The 12,050-nt window shown below is 41.2% G+C and overlaps 1 protein-coding gene across 1 annotated transcript in view; it reads right to left on the bottom strand.

The window, feature by feature from the left end:
- LOC140281450 (F-box/WD repeat-containing protein 7-like) overlaps nt 1–11,129 on the bottom strand; it is a 39,776-nt gene extending 28,647 nt beyond the window's left edge. The window contains exons 1-2 of the mRNA XM_072375882.1: nt 10,841–11,129; nt 8,015–8,576 (exon numbers count right to left, since the gene is read on the bottom strand). Coding sequence (XP_072231983.1) covers nt 8,015–8,524 — 510 coding nt within the window. The 5' untranslated portion in view covers nt 8,525–8,576; nt 10,841–11,129. The remainder of the gene's footprint in view (nt 1–8,014; nt 8,577–10,840) is intronic.
- Between the last annotated feature and the right edge of the window lie 921 nt (nt 11,130–12,050).

Consider the following 12,050-nt stretch of genomic DNA (forward strand, 5'->3'; position numbering starts at 1 on the left):
ATAAAAAAAACTAAAAACAGCCCCCATAAAACATTTTCAAGAACTCCTTAAAATGTTATAGTCTTACAATTACTTTGGTTGACTGGTCCTTTAATCTTAAGAAACGTTAAACTTTATTAGATTACGGCCAGAAATATGCACGGCTTTTAACTTCATGTAGGCGACCAGCTGCGTGGTCCGAGTAGCTGTTCAGTACTGGCCTGTTTATTAAGCATATTACCATCACACAGATGTTGGATATCAGGTCACGTTTGCTCAGCCAATCACCACCATATTGCATCCTATGTATGTACGGTGTTAACCTCTGAGGATGTGCGCAACCAACGATCCGAACAGCATTGTTCAGCCTTCGATGGTATCATCTTCCTCACAAACCTCTGGGGAAATTAATGGGAAGTTACATCCCCGTAAGCACAAAGTGTTATCCTGTTATTCCCCAAATTGTAGCTCTGACTATAGTTTAAAGCCCTCTACATGCAACAAGGAACACATTTTTGCATAGGAATCCTTGCTAATGAGCTCCCTACTGTTTTTTTTTTACCTAAACACCAGGGCTATAAAAAATTCTATACACCAATATACAAGATGCTCGCTAATTGTAGAAAATCTAAACCTCCCCATGCTACTAAAACCACTGCATTCCTGAAAAACAATATCAAGGCTTTGTCTGTGGTTGGGCCAATAACATCTTCCCTCACAGCTACTCATTCATCTTGTTAAAGCCTCAAATATTTGCAGAAATATTTCTATAAAGCTCTGACATGTAAATGTGTTTCCTTCATTTCTCCTGCAATATTTTCCTCCGGAGAGCAGTTTTTATAGAGTTTTGGGCCATCTCATATCTGCGAATATCTTCACATCATCTGATAATACTTTGCATTTGAGATTTTTTTCCCATCTGAACACTTGCTGAAGTTACTGAATGCTGTATTGTAGGGGTGTGACGACACACAGCTCACGAGACGAGACAAGATTTTAAGAAAACTTCTGTGACAAAATATATGACTGGACCAACAGACTTTTATCTAACTGAGTTGCACATGCATTTTGAAATGTTTCATTATAACTCTTTACATGCATGATGTAAGCATGAGCTTTTAATAAAACTTCTTCCACAAATTTAAACTAAATTCCCGCGGTGTACGGCATTATTTTCATACTATGCTTGCCGCCATTTATCATTTCCACCGCGTACCCAAAACAAACTGCCAAACAAACGATTATCTTCAATGGTAATACCGATATTTTCCAACGTCATTCTGGCTGCTTGCTGCTTCAACCTCCCCCCCTCTTCTTTTCCTTCTCCTTCTTTAGGTTCTGGCAGGCTCGACATAGCAAAGGCGCATTACTGCCCCCACAGGTCACAAATAGAAGTTTGGATAGCTCACAAATTTTGCAAGACAGATTTTTAACGTGACGAGAAATATTGAGTTTAATCTCGCGAGATCTCATAGCACAAGATCTCGTCATACCCCTACTAAATAGTAAAGTCAACTAAGTAATTTTAAACTCATCTTCGTACCGTGTCTGCGCACCGTTTTATGTTTTTGAATGTGCCTTATCTACTGCCGAGCTTTGAAAAAGGAAAAAATTCAAAAAGCCAAATTGGGGATCAATTCATGTCAACAGAAAACAAACAGAGGATCTTTAATGCCTAGAGGCATTGAACGTGTTCCCCATATTTGGGTCTGTGTGCTATTTAAGAATGAATATCATGGGGCTGAAACATCCCCAAACTTTAAATGCGCCTCAGGGTCCACCATGACTCACTGAAGTGTCCAAGAAGCGTAAGGATGCAAATGTCAGTTGACTAAAGCCTGTAATAGATGAGCTGGACAGAGGAGAAAGAATGCAGAGATGTGCGAGATATATAAAGGCAATTCTTTATCTCGTTTTACATGTTTTAGCTTGCAAGGTATACCTGATTCAAGATGCTCAGTCAAGGATGTAAACTTTGCCCATAAACACCTAAGTTGACCATTAAAGTTAATTCAAACACAACTTCCTACAACTTGAGGGGCTTCTGGAAACTCCAAACTGTTGCCAGTGTTCAGTAAAAGCTTTGAAAGCTTAAGCATTTGTCTTAGTTGTAAATGATCATCTACACCCTTACATTCATTGACTCAGGTGAGTTGAAAAAGACCATGTATGACATGCTCATGTCACATCAGGTTGTTTTTCGGTGGCAAAGTCCGCTCGCTGTAAAGAGACTGGACTGTAACCGGAAGGTCGTAGGTTCAAATCACCGTCCTGCTGACAAGCAGAAGACTTCAGGAATGCTACTGCAGCCCAAAGAATGTGTCTCTGAACGTATGTGTGTGAAGTGCGTTGACTCTGCTAGATTGGTGCGCTGGACCTGACTGGCCGGAATGCCGCCCGACGCTGGAATGTGACCTCATGCGCACACACGTTGAGATGGTATGAGGGTGTGTTAAGGTGTGTATGAGCTAAAGAAAGAGATTCAAACGGAGAGAATGTGTACGAGAAAAGACATCAGGAAATGAGCACAATAGGAGAAACTCTGACACAGAAGAGAAAAAAGATAAGAGTGCTTCATTTTGCAAATAAACCACAGCACAAGGCAAAGTCATTGGGAAACAGACTTCCACATTTATCTGAAAATGATTAATTAAGGATCTGTTATGGTGTGAACAAGCTGTCATGTAATAATAGAGACGCTGTAAGACAAAGCAGAAAAGTCATTAAATGTACAATAATTGCTTTATATGCTTCAAAGCTTTACACCAATAATTGATCTTTACTGGAATTTACCCAAGCAGTAAAACCCTATTTTATCTTATCAGGCTGACTTAGAATTAGACAGATCTTTGATCCTTACAACTATGGAGACTGTGAGAACCTCTACATTAAGGCCTTTCACAGCTGAGACATCAGCTGCATTCCAATACAACAACCCTCCCACACTGTTTACATTAGTGCCACTGCAGCTAGATTGCTGTAAAGCAAAGCTTAATTTTAGCTTGAAAATATGAAGTAAAGCAACTTGCTGACCCCTCCCCCTCCCTCTCTGCTGTGCTTCAGCTCGGCATTGAAAACCCTGCCAGTAGAAGAGTCTGTCATACTAACAGGCTATGATAACTGTAGAGGTGGTAGTGATTGATACCATTAGCCTGGTTTCCATTGCAGTTTCTAATGAGAATTTAGAAGATATCCCTTTAATCAAAAGAAAATAAGAATTAAAAAGTGAACGGAAACAACACAGTAACACTAATACTGTTTCAAAGATGTTTTGATGCCCAAGGGAAATGGAAACGACCTTTTGAATCAGGTCTGACCTGGCAGAGATTAAAAGTGACTCGTTAGCTGTTTCCGGATTGAGCCGACAAAGACTAAACACACGTTACGGACCAATAACTTCCCAGACAGGATAGAATACCTTAGATCAGAGAGATTAAACTTGTTCCTGGGGAGGTGCTCTCTCAATTTTCTTCTTATGAATATCCAAAACTATCGTTGTTTGTTTTCCCCCCTGAGGTTAGTTTCCTGATAAGCTCCAGTGACACTACACTGCCTTGTTTATATGCATAAAACCAGTCAATGGAAACATTCATTTCATTTCCCTCTTCTTTTTTTCACCTCAGATTTCTTTGCTTGTGAATGGAAACCTGACTGATAAATTCCCTTTTACGCATCCGGTGCAGCTCTGAAAGTTTCCAGAGATGTTCTGGAGGGCTGCGCATGAGAATATCTGAGGAAAACACGCTGGCATTCCTCCGGATGAAGGAGATTTCGTCCTCAAATCTTAAATAGTAATACAAGTGTGTGCTCCCAGGAGTAGCTGCCTCATACTCTTACCTGTTCACCTGTATGTTACTTGCCATTTGTTCAAAAACATTATGAATAAATCTTACCCAACCACAAAAAGTTATTACAAGTTCTGTTCTGTTTAAAACCTGATTTCTGCAGTTTTTTTCCTCCGTGTATTCAGGATGGGCAGCAGAGATTTTTCCATGAAACCTATGAATACGATGCGATAAGTTCCTCAGAGAGGAAGGGTGTGACAACCTGCCTATCGCCCTGAACGTGGGCCGAGGCTACGACCCACAGTCTCGTCTGTCGCTGTGGTAAACTCCTGAGCCGCATTTATGACACGAAACTCTCGGTAAACCTTTGCCACAGCTGTTTCTCTGCGCGAGACCATGACCGGGACTTGAAAATGGACACTTCCTGCTCTTTAACATGGACATAAAAGCGTGACCTCGTCTGACAGGAAACAAACCGTGACACGATTGGGTTCGTCCTTCCTCCTGACTTCCACAAAACGCAGAGTTCAAACGAGACGCCTCAGTTAGGATACCGTAAGAGGGAATGAGAAGAAAAGTGTGTTTTCGCATACCAGAAATGCCATTGCAGCTCTAATGTGCTTCTATTCACACCGGTCATCTGATCCTAGTATGATGTGTGTGTGTGTGTCATGTGTCTCTGAGAGAGTCTAACATAGGAATGAATTAACAAATGGACTGACTTTGCTTACACACACACGCACGCACGCACTAAACTGATCTGAAACAAAGATAAACTCTCTAAACAGAGCATTAGACAGTATTAATCTAATACCTCTATGTGTGTGTGTGTGTGTTAATCTCCTATATGTGTGGTAATCCAGAAAAAAAAAAACCCTCTTAGATTAGAAACCTTTCTCACCAGATTAGTGCCCCAGTTTTTCTTTCAGTTGCACGCACTCAAACACATTTAATAACTATATTAATGAGGACCCTCTCTGATATAGCGCACCTTTGAGCCCCTTTAGCATCAAACCTAAATGCCAAACCCCAACTTAAACCTGATCCTAAATGTACCCTCAACATTAATGCTAAGAAGTCTAAAATTCTCTCACTTCTCAGATAGGTCCACACACATACAGACACGCACGCTCAGTCCGTCGCCTAATCTGATCCTTGAAAATCTGCTTTCGTGTGCTTTCAATTTAATAAAAAACGCAAGGTGGCTTCTGGCGATCAGAGGGAAAACTCCAGAACTCCTCATCAGGTTTCCCATCACGCTTATTGGGATGTCTATGGGCTAAGATAACAGTCCCAGCGGGGACAGACTTCATATCCCATGATCCCCACAATTGTGAGAGGAATCTGAGGAATGCTGACTGCTGCACAGTCCTATGTGTGCGTTGCCTCTCTATATATGAAATCTGAGGGTTAGAAGTTAGTTTGTTTGTGACCGTAAGCGCGACAAGATACCTGATGATTAGCTGATGTTCGGTTATTCTTCTCTGCTGCCTCGGGTGGTTGTGGTTTTCGTTAGTGACAGATTTACAAAAACCTAAAAGCTTAACTCAAGGACAGGTTGTCCTGTTGAGACATTGTCAAGACTGCAGAGTATTGTAGCTTCTCTCCATGATTTGACCCAATCTTCACACCTCCTGGGGTGTTTGGTGATTTAGATAAAGAGATCGGAGGAAAAGGAAAAGAGGGATGTGATGACAGACTCAGAGGGCCTTTAGAACCAATAATCAGCCAATTACCAAATCTCATTTTTTGTGCTGCTGATACTGTGATAGATCGCTCCGCACCCACACTTAACCAGGCTCTCCATCTGCTACGACAAGCTCTTAAAACTGTCCAATGTACTTTGAGTGATTTAAAGCAGGGTTTCGCAAGTTCAGGCGAGTCACGTTTAAGAGTTTTTTTAACGCCAGAAGTCAATTCAAAAACAGCTTCACGTGACAATTGTTGCCAGGGAAAATAAATAAATAAAAACCAGACAATGACGGCCATTATTCAGATTGAGGGACACATTTTTGGCACAACACTCACTGTTCCTACTTCACTGAAACAACTTGAGAGGCAGACGGTGGATTTCTTGCACAACAAGATAAAATTTGTGGTTTTAGTCTCCGAACCTCCCATTCAGCCTTTGAGACTGCCTTGGTATCTTTGTACAAATACTTGGTTTATATCAGCGGCTGATATTTATCTGACGTATCCAGACTGAGGTGCAGTGACTTTGCTCTGAAACTGACAAGATGTGTTTATATATTCATTTCTATTCTCATCTATCCTCTCGTTTTTAACAAACGTCTTAGTTATAGTCATTTTTGTTATACATTTGTAGCCTCTACCCTCCTGTGGCTCCAATCCAAAGAAATGCAGCGTCTCATTTCATAGTTACGCTGACGACACTCAGCTTTACCTGCATCTGAAATGCAGCTTTTCTCTTCTCCTCACTAAAACCGCTGTATGTTTCTGAGATTAAAACTTGGATCATCGTGAACTTTTTGGATTTTGATGAGAACAAAACTAAAGTAATGCTCTTTGGACCCAGTGGTGCCGGTGGTGCTTCCTATGTGGATCTGATGGCTTCAAACCCAATGTGAAGCCACATGTAAAAAACCCGGGTGTGATATTTGATACTGGTTTCAGAACTGAGGAACTCAGTGGTTACAAATATTTCTTTATACTGAAGCTTTTACCTAAAGTCATATCATTTTGATCAATTAATCAAAGCTTATCAATGATATTTTAGTATTGAGTTCAAGGTTTTATTGTTTACTTATATTCAATGTATTCAATTGTCAAGCTTCTTTATATGCATGTATCAACTTTCATACATTTTCCATTAAATGTAGTGTAGAAGCTACCACAATACCACGCTATTGAGCCACTGCACCCCACCGATGCAAAAGACCCATAAAATATGGATTTTTTTTTGTATTCCCTGGGCTGGACGGGATTTTTTTATGAGTTCTTGAGCATGTTTAGGCTTTAAAAAAAGAAACTCATACTTCTACAGAGTAAAACATGCTACAGATACCATTACAGCCATTCGTGCTGCCTTAATAAGAGGCCCGAGGCAAGTTCTCCACATCTTCTCCGAAGAAGGCTTTTAATTATGCCACTTGGTGAGGGATCAAGAGCCGCAGAAATAAACACATCACCAATGAGCAAGCAATGAGAGCATATGAATGGCTGACTGTGCTCAGCCATAATGCAAAGTACAAGTTAAGAGTCTGCAGGCACCCACGCTTTTAAGATGAATGGGTGGGTGTGTCCAAACTCTTTAATGTCACAGGGTATTGTCTGAATGCTAGTGAGGTTCAGACTGAAGCTGAGTTTTTGCACACTTTCACTTTTTAACCCTTTACGACTTTGCATTTTTAAGATATAAAGAATGGCACACTTTCTCACACAGTCAGCCTGTCACACACACACACAAACACACACACAGATGACATTTTGACATTTAGTTTGTTTATGAACTCAACAAGACGGGAGACACAATGGCCCCTGAAACACCAAGAATATTAAGGTCTGTGTGTGTGTGTATACAGAACACACAAGGCCAGGTGTCGAGGTTGTTTCTGTGAGGAGATAAGCTGTGGACTGTCGCCACCTGCTGGCCGACTCCAGAAATAGTTCAAATGATAATACAGCAATAAAGTAAAATTACAAAAAAAAAAAAAACAACAAATGCAAAACATCACATAAATGTACCTAAAAACTGTAAAGAGTTGATAACGGTGCCGGAGTCTTATTAAAGTATTTTAGCATTGAAGTATTTCACAGAAAAGGAAACGGCCTACCTCTGTATCACAAACAATAAGTCCAAGAAAAAACACGTTTCATCACTAGATGGTTGTACGAGTGATATTTTCTCTCACGTACTGTCGACATGACCTGAGGTGGGTGGAACGTGGCGTCTTCCGCCAAGCAGATGGAAACTGGCGAGTCAGACATCCAGTTTTTGCTGACTATTCATTTCAAAGTATTTCCACAGCGGAGGTGGAGAGAGCAAAGTGAGCATGACCGATAGATCCAAAATGGACTTTTTGTTGGGAAATAAGGAAGTTAAAATGAACCGGAATCATCCATTAACTACTGTGTGTTCTACAGGGTAATTTAATCAATTAATTAGGCTCCAGTTAAACTCAGTTATTTAGTCAGGACACACTGTGTTTACCTCAAAGTATTACGACACATGATGCACACGTCACATATATCTGTGTTATTACTGTTTATTATCATCAGGGGAGTCCTACCTGGTGTTGCAGGTGAGCTGAAGGTGACGTCACCTCTGCACTCTCCTCCACTCTTCCCTCCCTGTTTGCCTCCTCCTCCTCCTTCGCTTCCTTCACTCCCCCCATCTCCACCTCTTTCTTGTCTCCTTCATCCTCTGTTCTTACAATGTGATTGGCTGATTGGAGATGGGCGGTGCCAAAAGGCTCCGATGGACAGGACTCGTCCTCAATGGTAACTATGGAGACTCTGACCTCATCTTCCTCCTCGCATCCTTCTCTTCCTTGGCACACAGATGAGGAGAGGAAGGAAAAGGAGGCAGCTGAGATGGGCGCGTGTTCATCCATCAGGTCCCTTTGGACTTTGCCTCTCGAGGTAGCCTTCATCATTTCTATCTCTTTCTCCTCGTCTACTCTCCTGTTTGATTTAGTTCCAATTGATTTGTCATCATCTCCTCTTCCTCTTTCTTCGTGCTCCAGCGTCCTCTCCTCATCCTCCCCCTCTTTCCTTTTCCAAAGTCCTCCTCCCTCCATCTTGTCTCCACTCCTGTTACCTCTTTATTTTTTCAACCAGCACAGAGGCATCCTGAAGAGACACAAGACATTATTAACAAAACCATCAATAACAACCATTTATTCAGCATTGCTCCCTGTGGAAACACTAGACTTCAATGAACTATCAAGTCACTAATAAGGATTCTCAGGGAGTAACAATATTTAATATGAATTTTTTTTCATTTCTAATTTCTAATTTCATTGCTAATTTCCCCAAAGAGCTCTATGTTGAGTCTATAACCCATTGGATAAGTCCCCCTCATTCTGCCAGAACAGTTCTGATCCGTTGAGAAATGGCTGTCAAATGTGTCTTGTAATATGCAGAAACAAGGTAGTCGTATAAGAAAAAACAAATCAATAATTCTTACTCTCTTTTTGTAAACATGTTTTACAGTCGGTGTCAAAGCCTCCGTGTGAGACGCTGTGGTTCGTAAATGTGTATTTCTGACCAAAAAAAAATCTTAAAAGTGGTCCCTTTTGTAGCACAGAGAGCAGCATCCCCATCGAAAATTAGCATGAGCACCAGAGTGAGCCACGGTTTCCCAGCAGTACATTGTCCAGTAAAACACCGCCTCAGCAGGCCTGCCATCATCAAACACCTTCCGCCGCCATATGTTCCAAAGCTAAACAATGCACACGCACCGTCCCCGTGATGGAAAGAGCGGATGATTTATCAGATTTGGCGACCTCTTTCATTGTTCCATGACTGGTTTTCAGCTCCATATGCAGTCACCTGGGAAGCACTTTATGGCCTGAAAGCTTTCTATCACAGCCAGCAAGGGCACCAAGTTGATTACTACAGTCTCTACTGAGGCAAACACCTGGGAGGCTAATGATTTATGACTGACGAGGATCCTATGACACCATCAACCTCAATAGCTGATGAAATTGCAAGAGGTGCATCAGATAAAAAGCATGATCCTTGCTGATTAAAGGAATAGTTTGGGTCATTCAAATGAGGTCGTGTGGAGAACTTGTGAGTTTTCAGAGCGCAGATGGAGCACTCTCAGGTTGGAGAATCTGTGAGATTCTGACATGCGAGCCAAGCTCATAGCTACTCGGTCCAGGAACAACAAAAGCGTGACTTTTCACAATCAAAAACAATTCAAACCGCGAAATGTCATATCTAGCTATATCGTGGAATTTTGCCCTGTTACTGTGACATGGTTGGTTTAGCGTCGCAGAACTGCACACTCATCTCAACACCCAAACCACAGATTGTGCCACAGCAAGGACGCTCTTTAGCATAAATAACTGTCTGACGCTAAAGCGAATAGGTGAAAAAAAAATCTGCAACGTAGAGGTTTGGGTTATTTTGGGTGGCAATAATTCGCTCCTCTGTTCTTCCTGGTCTTAACACTGGTTTAACTCGGCTCAGCAGTAAGGAATCTCTCCTGATTCTCCAAAGTGAGAGCGTTCTGACCCCCCTTGGCTTAACCCTTCCGTTTAGCAGAGGTTAGGCTGTCTGATATTCCACAGTTTGTACTGGGGCTCTGTTTCAGGAGCCCTGTGAGTCCTCTTGTGGTTGGTGGCGGTATGGAGCCGTTTCTGGCTGATTACTAATGAGCCACGCAGGTGTTCCAGAGCACCTGCTGCAGTCTCGTGCGTCACCCCACAGGTACCCAAAAAGCTTGGTTTAAACTTGCATTTTGTTCGCACCTTCTGACAGTCGCACTCCTCCAAACCCATTCTGATTCTGGAACACAAATGTGGTCTATTCCATTACATTTAACTAACTGGAGTCGGGACAGCACCTGCGGATCAAACCAGACAGACTTCAGTAAAAGGAATAAACTATCACCGTTTATGTGAGTACCACATATCTTCCGCTATTGTTTTTGAATTCTTATTCTGTTGTTTGCTTGTTTTTAATTGTCCGTTAATATCCAGAATCACGCCTCTGTGCCTGAGTTAAACAGCGTCTCCTTCAAATCGCACATGACCGTTGTGTTCCACAGGTGAACCGTTAACTAAGGCTCTGTAAGGATGTCAGACACTTGCTACAACTACCGAGTCAGGACGTGAGGCAAAAACAAACAAAAACCTCACACAGCTCCTGCTTTTGTTCAATTCCCCGCCGTATCACCTTCACAGTTCATATCAGCTCTGAACTAGTCGAACCAATTCAGTATTTATCTGTAAATCCTCTCATTTACGATATTTAAAGCCAACTAACCGTAGTGTATATCCACTCAGTTAACCGACCACTGAGACAAATGCACCTCTTATACTATCACTTATATCAACGGGGAACCCTAATGTTGCTAAAACAAATCACAAAAAGGGAATACTTACTTTAAATAATGCAGGCTTCACCGGACTTACATGTTAAACACCGGGTTTCCTTTTTTTAATGCTCCCGTCTTGATCAACTCTTCTGTCCGCGTGATGCTCCGCGTTTTCAACTCCAACACGAACAAAGCGACTTTGCACCTGGCTTCAACATTTGAAATGTTTTCACGTCCATTGTCTCATATCGGAAAGAAAATTAACTTTAACCACTACACTCTATTCTTCTCTTGCACATGGGTCTTTGTTTGGCGCCTTTTGATGACGTCAAGTGTGTTGTGTGCGCGCCACGGATTTAAAAAAAAAAAAAAAAAATTTAATGTATTTTTTTTAATCACTAACCAAATTCTATCCATTCTTCCTCTTTCATTTTTCTTTGCGATATCGTGATGACACAAATTTTCTTATTATAGTTGGGTGCCATGTTTATGCTTTAATGATCCATAGATCAGATGACTAAAAAAACTAAAATGAAAACGACAAAGGAGGACAAAGCAGCCAATGTCTGAAGAAAAAAAAAACTCAGATTGTACGAAAGTCTGGCTGCTTGGCAGCAAAATATGAATAAATTAAGCTGGGCTCAGGACAGCTGTACAGTGCTGTGTGATTTGGACATAATAATGTTATCCCCTCTCAAAGCTCTTCAGATTCAGTATCTGTATCTGCTTCATGGATGAACATGAAAGCCATGTTTCGATTATTTTGATTTTCTTAAACTGTACCTAGGGAGGCTTTGTTGCAAGCAGCCTGTTGCAAAGATGCATAATTTGTTTCCATCTTTCTTAGTTTCTTAAATGACTCTTCAAGAAAATGCAAAGATTACACATTTTGACAGCCATGAAAAAGTATTTTTGCGTTAACTGGGTGATTCCCAAAGAGCTGTAAGCTGGAAACGTGACATATCTCAGCTTGGTTTGTGATGTGTCCTTAAAATATGAGTAACTGGACGTGTAGAGCGGAAAAAATAAGTCGAAGGCCTAAAAAAAAAAAATCTGCAGCTGATGAATAGCATCTAAGAGTGATGTCCGTTAACAAAAAATATTTTAAAAAATCAAGGAAAGACCTGAGAGATGCAGCTGCACATTCAGTTGATCCTCCACTGTTCACTGAAGCCTCATCATAAATGGAAGAGTGGCCGTCAAGGAGACTTATTAAGGAAAGGAAACGAGGGGTCGAATTTTTTTGTTTGTATTAATATGAAGGCTGACAAAGGTTA

The sequence above is a fragment of the Leuresthes tenuis genome, unplaced genomic scaffold (assembly GCF_036924035.1).
Source record: "Leuresthes tenuis unplaced genomic scaffold, fLeuTen1.0.hap1 SCAF_22, whole genome shotgun sequence".
NCBI lineage: Eukaryota > Metazoa > Chordata > Actinopteri > Atheriniformes > Atherinopsidae > Leuresthes > Leuresthes tenuis.